The sequence below is a fragment of the Nansenia antarctica genome, assembly GCF_963989245.1.
Source record: "Nansenia antarctica genome assembly, chromosome: 2".
In the NCBI taxonomy this organism is placed as follows: Eukaryota; Metazoa; Chordata; class Actinopteri; order Argentiniformes; family Microstomatidae; genus Nansenia; species Nansenia antarctica.
Window position 1 is genome coordinate 63344822 of NC_137675.1, and position 15336 is coordinate 63360157.

The 15336-nt window shown below is 45.8% G+C and overlaps 1 protein-coding gene across 2 annotated transcripts in view; it reads left to right on the plus strand.

The window, feature by feature from the left end:
- Positions 1-516: 516 nt before the first annotated feature.
- The window catches only part of cyth1a (cytohesin 1a), a 30230-nt gene continuing 15410 nt past the window's right edge, over positions 517-15336 (plus strand). The window contains exon 1 of one of the 2 annotated variants that reach the window (XM_080524099.1): positions 517-681. In XM_080524099.1, the coding sequence (XP_080380225.1) occupies positions 654-681 (28 nt within the window). In that variant the 5' untranslated portion in view covers positions 517-653. Of the gene's footprint in view, positions 682-8398; positions 8513-15336 lie in introns of those variants that run through there. The other variant, XM_080524100.1, reaches the window with a different exon arrangement.

Consider the following 15336-nt stretch of genomic DNA (forward strand, 5'->3'; position numbering starts at 1 on the left):
TAGTCCACTCGGCCCTAATGTTTAGTGTTTTAAAGTATTCTGTTCAAAGTGTGTACCCTCACAAACTTGTTTTCATTTCAACGGATGTGGTAGGCCTACCAGAAAAAAATTCACAAATCAGCAATCTACACTGTCTGTGTGTGTCAATCACTTTCCCTTCCCCCACACAACTCTGCTGCCTTCCTCCCGACAACTGTGTGTGTGTGTGTGTGTGTGTGTGTGTGTGTGTGTGTGTGTGTGTGTGTGTGTGTGTGTGTGTGTGTGTGTGTGTGTGTGTGTGTGCGTGCGTGAAACTGAGCCCAGGCAAGCAGCGGCCCTGGGCAACAGGGCGGACCGAGTATTACGCACAGACGAGCGCGTCATTTGGCAGGCCCATTTGCTTCACATACTCGGCTTGCTGCTAAGAAAAACATTGGCTGGTTAAAGTACTAGTCTAAACCACTCCCTTGAGCCGTCGAGCACTCCCTTACCTTCCGTTGGAGAGCAACCCATCCGGTGTCGTGTTTTAAAGTCGTCATTCCGGCGCAAGTAAAGTAAAAGTTAATCATTTGACAGTTAAATACGTCTTGATTTCGGATCCACAAGTTGTGGGTGAAAACATTTGGAATCGTACACTGCCTTCATTTGGAATAGGCTACTGAGAACCATACATAATGGTTCTGAAGTCGGAAGACGGAGTCGGTAAGTCCTTGCTTGAGAACGTATTATTCCGATACAGTGCAGCCACGAAGTATATTCGCTTGTTTTCATTAGTTACACGATGTGTTTACTCTTACGTGATCTAGAGGTCTCTGAAGTTGGCTGTGTAATGTCATTTGGTAATCGTGGGACCCGCCGTTAACTGTCGGCTGGCCTTGTTTACACTGTATCAACTACTAAGTTTACTATACATTTCACGGAGAATACTTTAAAGTAAACCACTCAAAAAGTTAATCGTGTTGATGTTATATTATGGTAGGAAATATAAGTAGATTAGGATATACATTCTCCAGGTTATTCCTTATTTATTGACTCAGACTGTTTCACATCAATTGCCACATGGTAACACATGCTTTGAGGGTATTTGTAGGCAGTTTCATGCATGTATTAGATTCTTGGTCCAATGTGAGGGCCATGTGTAATGGAACCTTCAGTGAATTTTATAAGGGCCAGCTCTAGCAATAATTCAATTAAATAAAAATTAAAAATAAAAAGTTAGTAGTTCCTGAGGGGCAATTACTTTTTACCCACATAGGGTTAATTACAACAGGTCAGCAAGAATATAAAATAATTAATGTCCATAAGAAAGTGCCGATTCAAGTTCCATGTGCATGTATCTGTGCATGTGTATGAGAGTGTGACCTTGACCATAGTTATAGGGCTACCTGCAACCCATCAGTGCCACTGTAAGGTGGTGTGGGTGTGGGCAGATTGTCTCAACATAAAAAGAGGCTGTTGGCACGTTCTAATGAGATCAGTCATATTGGCATGTGTCTTTTTCACTGTAATGTCCATGCTGGTTTCCTTCAGAAACCTCTTCCATCAACCCTGTTAATAGGTATTTTCCAAAATGTCCTTCTCATAACCATTCATTTTATAATTTCTGGGCCCAGGACAGTCCGGACGGATTGCATGGCAGCTAGTGCTGAGGCACAAACATGTACATTTTCAAGCCTGCAAACTGTGACACTTTAAAATAACGTGAAAAAATACTTTTGTGCAATATGACAACCCTAGTTGACTATCTGTGCAGTATAGTACAGTGGATTGTGTACATAGCCTTTATTGATGTAAACCAGCTCCTTACCTTCTTCTGATTTTATGCTTTTATGCTTTTTCTAAAAATAAAAATAAAATCCCTTTCCTAACACCAGGGGAGCCACCCCTCCTAAATGTCGTTGTTTGGTACCTGTACTGTAGCAATGACAAATAAAGTCCATTCCATTCCATTCCAAATCCCTAATAAAAGGCCCTGTGTCCTTTGATGTCTGATGGCAAGAGTAGGCCTCCATTGTTCAGTGTTGCTTAATATGCCCTTTTCATCCGTGGATTGGCAAGGACAATTTTAATGAGCACACTTCAATTACATCACTATTAATCGTGTTAGTAGGGGAACAGTGAACTCTGACTGATCCTGTTATGAGCTGCTGTCTTTGTTCTCTTGATTGAATGTGGGGCGGCTGTGGCTCAGGAGGTAGAGCCAGCGTCTAATGATCGCAAGGTCGGCCGTTCGATCCCTGGTTGGCCACGTGTCGAGGTGTCCTTGGGCAAGACATTGGATCCCAAATAGCTCCCAATGAGCGGGCCGGCGCCTTGCATGGTAGCTTGCCACCATTGGTGTGTGAATGTGTGTGTGAATGAGAGAATGAGAGGCCATTGTAAAGCGCTTTGGAATAAGGCGCTATAAGTGCAGTCCAGAACCCGTTTCTCTCTTACACGAGCAGAGGAAACTGAGGAACAGCCAATGCTCTCCAGCTCCATTTGTCTATGCCACTTAGAAGTGGGTGGTCCGGGAAGTAGTGTTGCTGTCAATTAAGGTGCCCTAATGACCAGATCTAATGGGTCTTCCACTGGTTAGAGTACAATGGGCTTGTTGGTATCTAATCCCTGGTGGTTTGATCAGCATCCCTCTGTCCTCATCATTATGTTCTCTTCCATTTCTCACTCCACTCATGTGTCTGTGTGTATGGCAACTCCATCAGCTAATGTTGTGTTGGGTGTAAATGTGTGTGTGCAGAGTTTTTGCACAGTTTTTGATACTGCCATGTGTGTACTGCAGTCATGTTTTCTAACATGCCGAGGTCTCTCACACACGCACACATACACAAACACGCTACGCTATACATAGCACATTGCTGGCAGAGTTCAGGGTGCTGCTAACCGTCTGACTCATATGTGAGTGAGTGTTGATATTGTCAACCCTCCCACCCAGTCGTTAGGTATTATTGGGAATTGTATTAGCATTAGGCTCAAGTTTCTTTGTTTCTTCTCAAACATAGAACAATAGATGATCCAGCCAATATATTTTCATCTGATATATGTATATATACTGTAGAATAAATACATAGATCCAACCGCCACATCTATTTAAGCCTGTAAAGGAAGGAGACTTGAAGCAGTTTCAGCAGCTATGCAAGGCCTGGGTATTGAGCTGATAAGTTAACCTTTCCCTATCACAGGCTCCTTTCTCTCATGTGGTCATGTTGGATGCCTGCTTAAGGGGGAAGTTGACCAGATATCCATTTTCATGTGTTTTTCTTTTTTTAAGTATTTTTTTCTGAGTGGGGCAGGGTTAGGGTAGGAACCCTACTTCCAAAAGAAACGTCTCAAAGTGCGTCAAAAAAGGTCAGACGAGAGTGTTTGCCCTCCGACCCAGCTACTATACCAGTGATTCCAAGAGAGGGCCTCTCGTGGGAGGGAGAGGGTAATCTTGGGAGTTGTATGAATTGAATCAAATGGGAACATCAGGACTGATGAGGGCTTTCAAAGCCAAATACTATCTCAACTCAGAGGTCATTTTAAAACGTGATGATGAATGTGTCTAATGAAATCCACAAATCCACTGGATTACAGGGTAAAATTATGCTTTAATTGAACCAACTTTCCTTCCTCTTCCCTCTCTCCCTCTCAACTTTCCTTCCTCTTCCCTCTCTCCCTCTCAACTTTCCTTCCTCTTCCCTCTCTCCTATCCTGCTCTGAAATGTTTGAAAAAATGTTTTTCAGGTCTAGTACAGGTAGCAACAGGCCTACATTTTCTTCATTACACAGCATAAACCTGTGTTGTTGTTGTTGTTGTGAAGCGCATTGGGTCACATTTTGTGAGAAATGCGCTATACAAATAAAATTTTATTTGATTTAAACCGCTGATTACTCTGCTAGGCCCAGCAGCATTTAATATTGGCAGCTGCTGTAGCCTACTATCTTTTGTGACTTCTGCTGCAAAATATTTAAAGCCAAAACTCTCCAAATTTGCTATTCAAATGTTGCAGTCCATGGTGTGATCAGTTTGTTTATGTACCTTTTGAGGAACATTATTTGCACATGATTTGATTAGGCCACCGTGAAGAGTGACATGAAAGTAAACGGATAGGTGTATCCATTTTGTATTGTGCTGCGCATGAGTGCCTATTAGGGATGGGACAGAATAATCGATTAATCGTTGAGGGTCAAAGTACATTTTTAACATTTGGGCCGTTAAACATTTTTTCCCATGCAAATTAACGGACAGAACTACCGTAATGTCGGCTCTAGGGATGTAACGATACACTCAGCTCACGATTCAATATAATTCACGATACTGGGTTCATGATATGATTTTCTCACGATTTTTAAACAAAATTAGATGTCAGCAAATGTCATAGGAGTAAGTGCTTTGGCCTCCTTTTCCAGGGTTACTTCGTCTTTCAATATATGGCAGTTATTTAACATTACTGTATGTTATGAGTGTGTAATAACAGTTTAAAGGGAAGAAAAATGGAAACGTGTAATATTAGCATTCGCGCATGGGACAGTCAATGATTGCGCAGAGCTCCACATGTCGCTTGCATGCATAATGTAGGCTACAGCGACTCAATATTCATAATCAAATATTCCCGCCAATCACCACCAGTAATAAAGCATGCAGAACAGGTGAAAGGTGTGTGCCATTCGCCCACAGAGCGAGCGAGCGAGCGAGGGAGGGTATAGAAGAGGGAAAAGGGTTGCCCCCTATGAATTAATTTATTTTTAATCAATAATGAATAATGAATGCTCGCAGTGCTTTAGCCAAAACTGACCGAGTAGCTATTACCACGGACAAATTAAATAAAATTCCATTTCATCTTTATTATATTTTTTTGTATTTGGTTGTTTTGATTTTGGGTAGGCTATAGCTAGACCACTGGTAAACATTGTAATTGGAAATGGCTGGACAGGTATACAAAATGCGCACACCGCTTTAATGCGTGAGCGGCATGCCTTTTTTCTGTTCTGCGTTATTGTTAGGTTAACCTAATTTAAATATTCAGAAGAACAAATTCATGTCAATTAATACCAGAATAAATTTGATTGTTCACTGTTAAAGTTTTTATTTTTTGCGTTTTTTTAATTTTTATATTTAAGATATTAAGTGATTTCTTGCCGATGATCCATGCCTGTCTTTTGTCAATGTCGGCACACATCGAAAAATCGATTAATCATATCACCCACTGATTAATCGACCATGACATTTGAGTTATGCACATCCCTACTACCTATGTGAGCAGATGTGATCTCTATTGTGTGTTTAGGAAGCGCCTGGAAATGGTGACTCACTGTGTGTGTGTGTGCATGTGTGTGTATATATGTGGGTGTGTGTCTATGAAAGAAAGAGCATAAAGGGGAGGAGAAGAAAGACCTGCTGCCATAGAAACATTGTAAGAGAGGTAAACAATTCAGTAATGCAGGAGGTCCAGTGGTAAAGCGGGCTGCGGGTGGGGGGGGGGGGGGTTCAGAGTGATGTGTTGAGTTGACCCCTATGTCCATACAGCAGTCTACTATAGAGACTAGTGCGAGAAACAGTGTGGAACAAACTGCATCTCTACAAGAGCATGGTGCAGGGTTGAGTACTGTGGTTGGGAAGGAGGCAGGGCTTGGGCTTGGGTGCATAATATCTTTCCCACAGTCAGGGCGTGGACTGCAGCTAGCTTCACTCCCACCTCTGAGCTGTGAGGGCACAACAGGAAGCCAGAGCTCACAATCAGCCTGACAGGAAGTGGCATCGAACCCATAGCTTGGTTTCTTCACCTGTTTTGTTTTTTTTGCTTCTGGAGAGAGGAGGGGGGGGACGCATGTTGGTGGCACCAGAGAGTGGAGAGACACAGCGCTGTCCAGTTTCCTGTCTGTCTACTCTATTGTGTTGATAGCCTTTTGTGAGGATCGTGTGTGTGTGTCAGTGTGTCACTCCCCCCCCCCCCCCCCCCCATGCTGGAGGAAGTCAGGATGTTTATGCTGCAGAGCCGTGTGTATGTTTGTTTAACAGAGAGGCCCTTTCTACTCTGGCTCCCCTGTACCAGAGCGCAGCACTGGTTCCCACCCGCTAGGTCCAGTATGAGCTCCATCACTATGAACTGACTATGCACCAACTAAAAACACCAGCCCCTCTTCCTGGAGTGGTACTGACAGCCAAGCACACACAGAGGTAGCAGTACTGGCCTATTGGAGACATTTCCCCTTGGCCTGCCCAGTAGAAAGCAGAACCACATGGCTGGATCATGAGATCACATCTCCAGCCTGTGAACACATTCCTAAGACACACACACACACACACACACACACACACACACACACACACACACACACACACACAGAGCTCCTGGGTATGCTGACTACCAACTGAAATGTGTCATCTTTCCCGCATCACATCCTGCTCTCAGTAGTTCATCTTTGGGACTTGTCATCCAGCTCAGACCACTCCTCTTATGGGAGGAGCACTGTTGAGCTGTTAGAGGAGGTGATTACTTATTGAACCCAAATCCCATCTCAACACTGGAGTCTCAGGAAGGTCTGTACAGGGGGATGACAGAGTGAGTCAAGCCCACGAGTGCTCCTGGCTGATTCATCTGACACTAGGTTTGTATGTGAGAGGGGCACTCCTGGCTTCCCTCCCTGCCGTAGAACACAATCATGGGAAGACCGCTTTGGCACTAAGGCCCAATCCCAATTCATCCCGTGGCCCTACCCCTCCATTTTGCAAATTCACATGTTGGGGTAGGGTGTCACAATTCTTGTTGACATAGTGGTAGGGCAAAGTCATAGGGCTACATGGCCCAGAGGCACACTCCAAACCGAGGGTTAAAATCGAGTGTTGAAATCTCCCAGAATACCTTGCGAATCATCAGCAAGATAATGGAAGAGCAACAAAAGATGTTGATGTCTCAAGCTAGCCATTTAATGTTACAACAATGTTTTAAGGCTGATCATGACAGTCCTGCATTTTGACACATTTCCATGTCGCATTTTCCCCCTTTGATGGCATATGACGTCCGAAATTGAAATTAAAGTCCAGCTGCAAAGTTGTTGGACTTGTTACAGCTCCTCTAATATCAGTGCAGACTGGCAGGGTAGGAGCACGGGTTGCTAGCCTACAGAGCACCGCTATTCTGTCATGAACTGGCCTGGTAATAAAGCATTGCTTTTTTTAATTTGATGACTTGTTTGATCGATTGATCAGTTGAAGTTGAAGTCGCAAGCCTCCATGCTTTTCTATGATACTACTGATGACGCATCATGGTCTTGAAGGGTTATCCCATTTCATAGGGGAAGATTTTCAACCACTACGCCTTGTAATTCTGTTCCGAGGGGCAAGCCGAAAAGCGAGTAGCTCTCCAAAACGAGGGGTAGGGGTAAAAATTAGAAATGGGATTGGGCCTAAAATGACTGGAACTCTGTTTTGGATTTGAATACACCACCACACACAAAGATTAGCCTACCAAGACAGAGGTTCCCATCAATGTAACATAGGCACTGTCAAACATTTTGCCCCTGAATGAGAAGAGAGATGATGTAGAGGAAGAGAGGATGGTAATCAAGTCTAATGGAAATACATAGGCCTACTGTAGAAAATATCCGTTATTGTCTTGAAGATGTATCGAGACCATGAGTCCTCTGTGACTCTGGAGTTTGAGCCTAAGGTACCGGTAATCCCTCTGGTCCTCTGACTCTGAGGCTGCTTAGAGCCTGTGACTCAGTGTGGTGAGAGTAGCCCAGACTGTTGTGAGTCAGACAGGCCTGACTCACAACAATGGCTCACGTAGCCTACCTACTGCTGACTATTCCTAAGAGATGGAAAGAGATTACTTCAGAGAGACAGAAAAAAAACCATTATGCATGAACTTTCATGCACTCTTACTTATCCTTTAAAAATAGATAATCTCAATCTCAAAGTACTAATAAATGCCACTGAGAAATCTAGTATTTGAATGGCTGCTATCAGATTCAACTACCTTTTAAAATGGCCAATGTTTGCTTGTTGAAGTATGGGTTTATGCCCCATACAATACTTCTTAGCATGTGGGTACAAGTGAAAGCAGCAGAGACACAGAGCAGGAATTAAGAATGGCCACAGGGTGGAGCCTCTATGTTAATGATAGCTACAGCAGAGCAGAGAGAGAGAGTGAGTTAAGGAGAGGGGGAGGGAGAGGGAGAGGGGGGGAGTGTGAGTGAGTAAGTGTTCTCTCCAGATGGACTGTGGCAGTGTGTGTGCTTGGAGCAGGCTGTGCAGTGATAGCTCAGAGGTACAGTAGAGTAGGCAGCAGCTTCCTCTCTGTCTGTCTTCTACGGGAGGAGCAGGCTCCCTTGCTCCCTCTCTCCCTCACTTGCCATGCGGTTGTCAGGCTTACCAGCAGATGCCCGGACTAGCTGACAAAAAAAGGGGACGACAAAAAAAAGGGGACTATTATATTTTGGAATTTCTGGCAAGAGAGAATTCAAAGAGGCAAGGAGGGGGGGAGAGGAGAGGTGGAAGAGCTTTCTGGAAAGACCAGGAGCTGACATACTTTCAGGATTGCACTCTCAGGTTAGTTTGTTCCTTTCTTATTAGTGATAATAAAACACTAAATTGGAATATGGTTCAGTAGGCTGATACCGTTGTTTCATATGGCGCTTTACGGTGAAGAAACTGTAAAAATAACAACGGTTTATGATGGACATGAACATTTTTGTCCAATTTTCAATTTCAAATAGATAAGGAAGCGTGTGTTGGTGTGTGTGTTGTGAGTGCACAGACCCCTTTCATTGTTTCAGCAATAACAACAGCCAGAATGGAGGGATAATGCATCTTGGACAGATCAATATCTGTTATGAACACTGTAAATGTTGTGTGATGGACCTACATGCAATACTGCCCAGGCATAGATAGTGCTGTGTCTGCGTTCTCAGAGTTGGACTATACGATTATTGAGCACTCTCATCCACCTGACTGGGCTGGGTTAGACCTTACTACACCATAGGATGCAGTTACACAGACTGACACATGGGGATGATTGAGTATTAATCCACCACATCATGTGGTGCTGTTAGGTGGTTATGGGAGGGAGGGAGGGAGGGAGGGAGGGATGGATGAGGACGAGGACTAGGAGGACAACAGTGTATTTATTTGGCCATTCTGGGTCATGTGTCTGGGTCATAAAAAAGGAATGGTTCAGTTAGAGGTTCAGGGTTTTATGACTTTGTTATAAAACGGAGGGTTAGGTTTCGTTAGGTTCTGAGACTTAGTACGTTAACGCAGGCTCCTGGTAGGAGTTTGGGATGTAGTGGGGAGAGCCTGTTCAACTGGACTGAGAAAGCCCCACCGCCAAGGACACAGAACTCTGCCCCTTTCGTGGCCCTGTGAAGGAATGTCCTGAGTGCCGTTCTCCAAGCACAAAGGAGAGCTGTGATCGTCCCACTGCTCTTCCCTCTGTCCCTGTGTTCTCCTGCCATTCCCAATCCCACGCCTCCCAGGCCAAACACAGAGCCTGTTCTCCCTTGGCCTCCCCTCCATCTCCCTCCATCACCACCTACCTCCTCCTCACCAGGTCAGGTTGAGCCCTCCTCCCATGGTGATGGTCCTGTCAGGTCCGGTTCTTTCCTGGTTGCTGGTTCTTGTCAGAGGCAAGGGGGAGGGGGGACTATGTGTGTGTATGGCACGCAGTCTTAGTCGGGACACAGGCAAAGGTCATCGGGCTGGAGGTGAGCACCGATTTTTGGGACGGTGCCCACATCGCTTACTGGAATTCCTTTACAACCCCTGCTCTGCCTTGTAAAAGGGTGTCTAGTTAGGAGGGGGGCAGCAAGCTGCTCAAATGTATTAAAGGGAAGGGGGGTGGGGGTGGGTGGTGCTCTGGGACTTGCACTGCACTGATGAGATTCTCTTAAGAGATGGAGAGATTATTAAGCAGTGGCAGGGTCTATACAGTAAATCGCCTATGTTGTTCAAGGCAGACACCAGCACTCCTAAACCAGATCACACATACTGAATACACAGACTTATGCTGATGTGTGTGTATTACTGAATACAAGAAGTATGCTCTACCGGGCTACTGATTGATCTAGGCAAAGGATCGATTGGCGGGAGTCTATGGGGACCTGTCCATGGGGAGGGAGGGGTACTGTAGCTGTGTTCTATCTGGGGTGGAGGCTTCCCCCTCCGGCAGACGAAGCCTTTTAGAGGGGGGGGGAGGGGGGGGCACAGAGGACTCGTGGGTTGCATTTGGCAGATAAGATTAGACAGAAACAGTAAGGGAGCGAGAGAGGGAGATAGCAGAGAATGAGAAGAGAGATGATGTAGAAGAAGAGAGGACGGTAATCAAGTCTAATGGAAACTCTGAGAGGGCCAGGTGGTTCAATAACAAAGATAAGGATAAAACACAATGAAACCGAGAATGAAAGGGGTGGCTCACACACTTGCTACTCCTGCTATTTATCTGACCATGTCTGTTAAAGAGCCGACCCTGCTCAGGGTCTTGATTAAAACACGACACACACAGGTCCATCCTGCCAGGAGAGATGGCTTTACCTAGCCTGTGTTGTTATGAATATATTCATGGAGCTGGTATTAGGCCCACATCTATGTTACATACATATTCCCTCAGTCAGCAGATATGCAGTCTTGTCTTACAGGTTAAACATTCAGAGGAGTGTCCCATCTGTTGGTATGATTTATTAAGGCCTACCGGACTGTGTGGACTAGGTGGTTGTGGTGCTACTGCTTTGGAGACAGTACTGTAGTAGTGTCATTAATAATCCTGCTGCCTGGGACTCACTGGAGTAAACCCAGTTTCCTTCAGACCCACCAGTAGGTGCAGAGGGATGGAGAACAGAAGGAGTGTGTGTGTGTGTGTGTGTGTGTGTGTGTGTGTGTGTATTTTACTGTATTACATGACCCCAAAGAACTCCCTTGTCTGAGGAGTGTTGCCTAGGATTGAAGGAGGGATGGTCGCAGTCAGGAACGTGGTGGCTTATTTTGGAAGTCAAGTTTATTTTTTCCGGGCTGGGCTCCGGTGACACACTCTGAAGTGGGTCAGATCGGAGGAGGCGCGGGGGGGGGGGGGGGGGGGGGGGTTGGGGGGTGGTAAGATCCTCTGAGCCATCTGTATTTTAATTTCCTGATTTCCAGAGGAGATTTCTCCAGCGATCTGGATGGAAATGAGTCGTCTGCATTCTGCAAGGCACTCCTACCGAGATGGCAATCAGGCTCTCAGTCTTGAGGGCCCCGCTGCTCTGGGAGAGTGGGAGTTATAATTAGCTTCTCCCTTGCCGCCACTGCTGGCCACCCTCCCTGCACAGCCTCACCCACCGGCCCCAAAACCCTACCCATCCACATGAAGATGGCACTGCAACTGAGTGTTTCTGCACGTGCCCAGATGAGTCACTCTGCACACTACAGAAGAGAGGCTCAGGACAGGAACCTCACCATGGCAACATACTGTACACGGTGAACTTTGGCTTGTGCATTGCACATTGCGGGATGTTTAGACATTTTGTAGGTTGAGTTTTTCGTGAGAAGGAAAGGAAAAGTCCCTTTTGTAGTGCACATACTCTCTATAGTCTTCACCAGAGTCACTTCCACAAATGCTCCCCAGAGCAGGTAAAACCCTGTCTGCCCTTACCGAAAAGAGATTGGTCGCTTAAGAGTCGACCTGTATTGGGAAATAAAATAGCATACTTAAGTAGGTCAGTTATAAATCAGTGTTAAATTGGGCTCAGTAAAAACGAGGGCTAAAGTGTATCGGGTCAGACCTCAGATTATAATGTTCCAGACATTTTGGTACTTTTCCGAGGACATTTCCTCATTGCACTGGATTCTGTAGTTCACCATCCACTGGATATTATTAAAAAACCTTAGATAAAATGGTTCCCCTTCTCGGACCCACACAGTGTTTATCTGCTACCTTCCTGTGAGGCACCCACCAGTCCCTCATGTGGCCACGTATTTGGACTGAAAATATACAGGCCGTTTTGAATGGCTGTTCTATGTGCTAGATAGTGTTACTGTTTTATTATTGAGACTTCAGATGAAACAGGAACAGAGTTGTGGATTGCTGACACAGTGCCAAACATTGTAGGGGCACTGTGTGAGCCTGAGGTGTGTGTGTGTGTGTGTGTGTGTGTGTGTGTGTGTGTGTGTGTGTGTGTGTGTGTGTGCGCGCGTGTGTGTGTGTGTGTGTGTGTGTTTGTGTGTACATGCGTGTGTGTGTGTGTGTGTGTGTGTGTGTGTGTGTGTGTGATTCCCCTGGCTGACCTGTTTTCCAGGCAATTTGAGGCCTCGGAGGAGAAGACGTGGGCGGTCTGTGTTTCTCTTTCAGCCCACGGAATCACTTCACACACTCACCCCAGTCAGAACGGGTGTCATGCCTCTCTCTCTCTCTCTCTCTCTCTCTCTCTCTCTCTCTCTCTCTCTCTCTCTCTCTCTCTCTCTCTGTCTCTGTCTCTGTCTCTGTCTGTCTCTCTCTGTCTGTCTCTCTCTCTCTCTCTCTCTCTCTCTCTCTCTCTCTCTCTCTCTCTCTCTCTCTCTCTCTCTCTCTGTAGAACCCTTAGCGGCTTGTTGGCTGCCTGAAAGTACTGAGGACCTCTGGAGGAGTTAGTCACACAGAGACAATAGGTTGTGAGAAATCCAGGGGATGATAAATGTAATGAGATGTCATTTGGTTTTACCTCATGAATTTGGAAAAAAAGAAATAAACACCTCCTCCCCCCCACCTCCCATATCTCGTTCGGTTTCTGTTGTCGCTTGCTGCACCTATATGAGTCTTGTCACGGAGAGCACCAGTAAAACTGTCTCTTTAAACCACGGCTGTTCCATCTGTGACGGCAGGCAGAGTCTTTGTGTTAGCTGTGCCAACCAGGGGCTTGATGAATGACAGTCAAACGGCAATCAGAGGCAGTAGGGGGAGAACAGCATCCTGGACAACCACCCTTCAGCAATTAGCTAAGTGGATGTGTTTTCCCCCTCCCACTGTAGTTTGTATTCTGGGAAATGACACCCGTCACCCACTTGATGCCTGTCGTTTTTTGCGTGGCACAACAGGGACAGACCCCTCCCTGATGTGGTGGTTTGTCTGATTGGAGGCAGAGGACCTGACCAAATGCCAGGGTGTGTCCCCAACACATACCTGAGTAAGTCTAACCAGAGCCTGTCATCACTGAGGATGCCAGAGGATTCCAGAGAGGGAGGTTACAGTGCAGGACATCTCTCTCTCTCCCTCTCTACCTCTCTCTCTCTCCCTCACTACCTCTCTCTCTCTCTCCCTCTGGGACCTGTGCTGTCCTGTGGTTTCCACCAAGCGTCCACCCAGTATGACTTCACTTTCTCAGAATGAGGACCGACTTCTTGGTTTATCATTCTCCCCTGTCCTTGTGTGTCCTGTTTGTGTTGCAGTTTGGCACACAAACACTGTTCCTGGGTTTACTCAGCGTGACATTATCTTGTGCAATCGATTTGAGATGAGGCCATTAAATGTAAGGCAGCATGAAATCGTCTCTCTATTGGATTGCTGTGCCCCATCAGCACTACTTGCGGGTGTCTGTGTGTGTCTATGTGTTCATATTTATAAGGCCAGCTCTTCCTCCCGAGACAAAGAGTGAGATGCTTACACTCTCACGGGAAATGTCTGCATAAAGAAAAGCCCAGTCTAGTGTTTATTTTGCTATCTGTCTGCATTCCCAAAGGCCCACTCGCCTGTCAGCATCCCTCTCGGAGGTGAGGTAGAACGCGAGAAACTGGTGGTTTCCATGGAGACTACGAGTGTTTGGGGAAGCATGCGACCGACTGCCGGTGTCACCATTGATTGGTGGACAGGCCCGAGGCTGTGGAAGCACCGTAGTAAAAGGTCAGGCCAACCTGGCTGTAATGTCCCGGCCCAGCTGGCCCATCACGGGAGAGAGAACATAGTCTCTTTGTTGTGCTCAGTGAATGAGTTCCCCTCCTAAAGCCACACTACAAGAGTCTTGTTTGAGACTCCTTTTGTCTGTTATCCGCCTGTTTAAAAATCACCAGACATTTCAATGCATTTCAAATGTGGGGGGGGGGGGGGGGTTCCTCAAGGTATTTGGTTTGGTCTTTTGTTATTTAAAAAATATAATTTTAATTATGCACTGTAATTTCAGATATTTGCTTTCTGAGAATGTGTGCTGAATTATGCATACCACAATCACATTCATTTAGCTTTTACATTTCTACATCTTTGTGGGAAGGCCATGTGGAAGGTCTCATTAATTATGAAGCTGTAGGGCCGTGCATTCAACCCCCAGATCTGGTGTGTGTGTGTTAGCTCAAATGGACACACGCTAACCCACAAATGGAACCAGTGTCTCCATCTGATGCAGTGGTCACTGACACCCTGTGTTGGTTGTGGAGGCTACGGTCACCCATGACGGAACATTGCAGGTGCTGCAGCGTTCATCACCAAGGACAACTCTTCTCAGTATCAGACAGAAGCAGTTAATGCAACACTGGACTGTCCTGAGGTTGCAGGGGAAACTTGCTGCTCTGGACTTTGTTTTCAACTCTGTATCACGTTCCATGTGAAAAAACGCTGCCACAGGCCGAGGACATACTTATCTTTACTGTTAAAGCAAGGCTACATGTTCTGCCAACTCGCAAGCCTTTTTGTGTTATGCACCCCAATGTACATCATGTACATGGAGAGTCAGTGGCACATATCACTAATGGCTGCCATGCCTACAATGGCCTTTAGATTGCCAGGTATGACCGCATTGTCGACCTAATTGCTAGTGAAGTTAGACAGGCATCACCAATAGTTAAAATTCACAAGCATTTCCATCTTATGGCAAGCTGGTTCAGCGAGAATGATGACGAGGTATTTTCTAATGTGCCAAATCCACCAGACGTTGTTGTTGATGAAGAGGAGAAGTAGGTTAATCATTTGAGACTTTACATCTCACAATCTCGGCTCAAGCCTTTTCGACAAAACTGTTAAAATACCAGCCCCATTCCACACGTATTAGTGGCCTTGGCTTCAGCTGTCAGCTAGTAATACTGATATATGGCAGCCTTGGACATGTGCATTACTTGACAGCAAATTGCAGGCGTCCCAAAGAAAAAAGCCAAGCAGTTTGCAAGATGGGAAGCTTAGCTGTGTGGCGAAAATGATGTTACCTGTATCCATGACTATTTGGAGTCAATATGTTATATTTTGGGATCTTTGGTGTAATGCTTTACTGTGAACCCAGCACGCATGCATCTCACGTAATACAGTCAACCTGTCTCTTTCCGTTTGGCTGATCATGCTCTGCTTCTATCGATCACTGCGCTTGACTTGTAGCCATCTAACTTACAGTACCCTCTGGCCTGCCACTGTTGGAACACAATGTCCACTCATAGAGTTCAGCCTCTCTCAT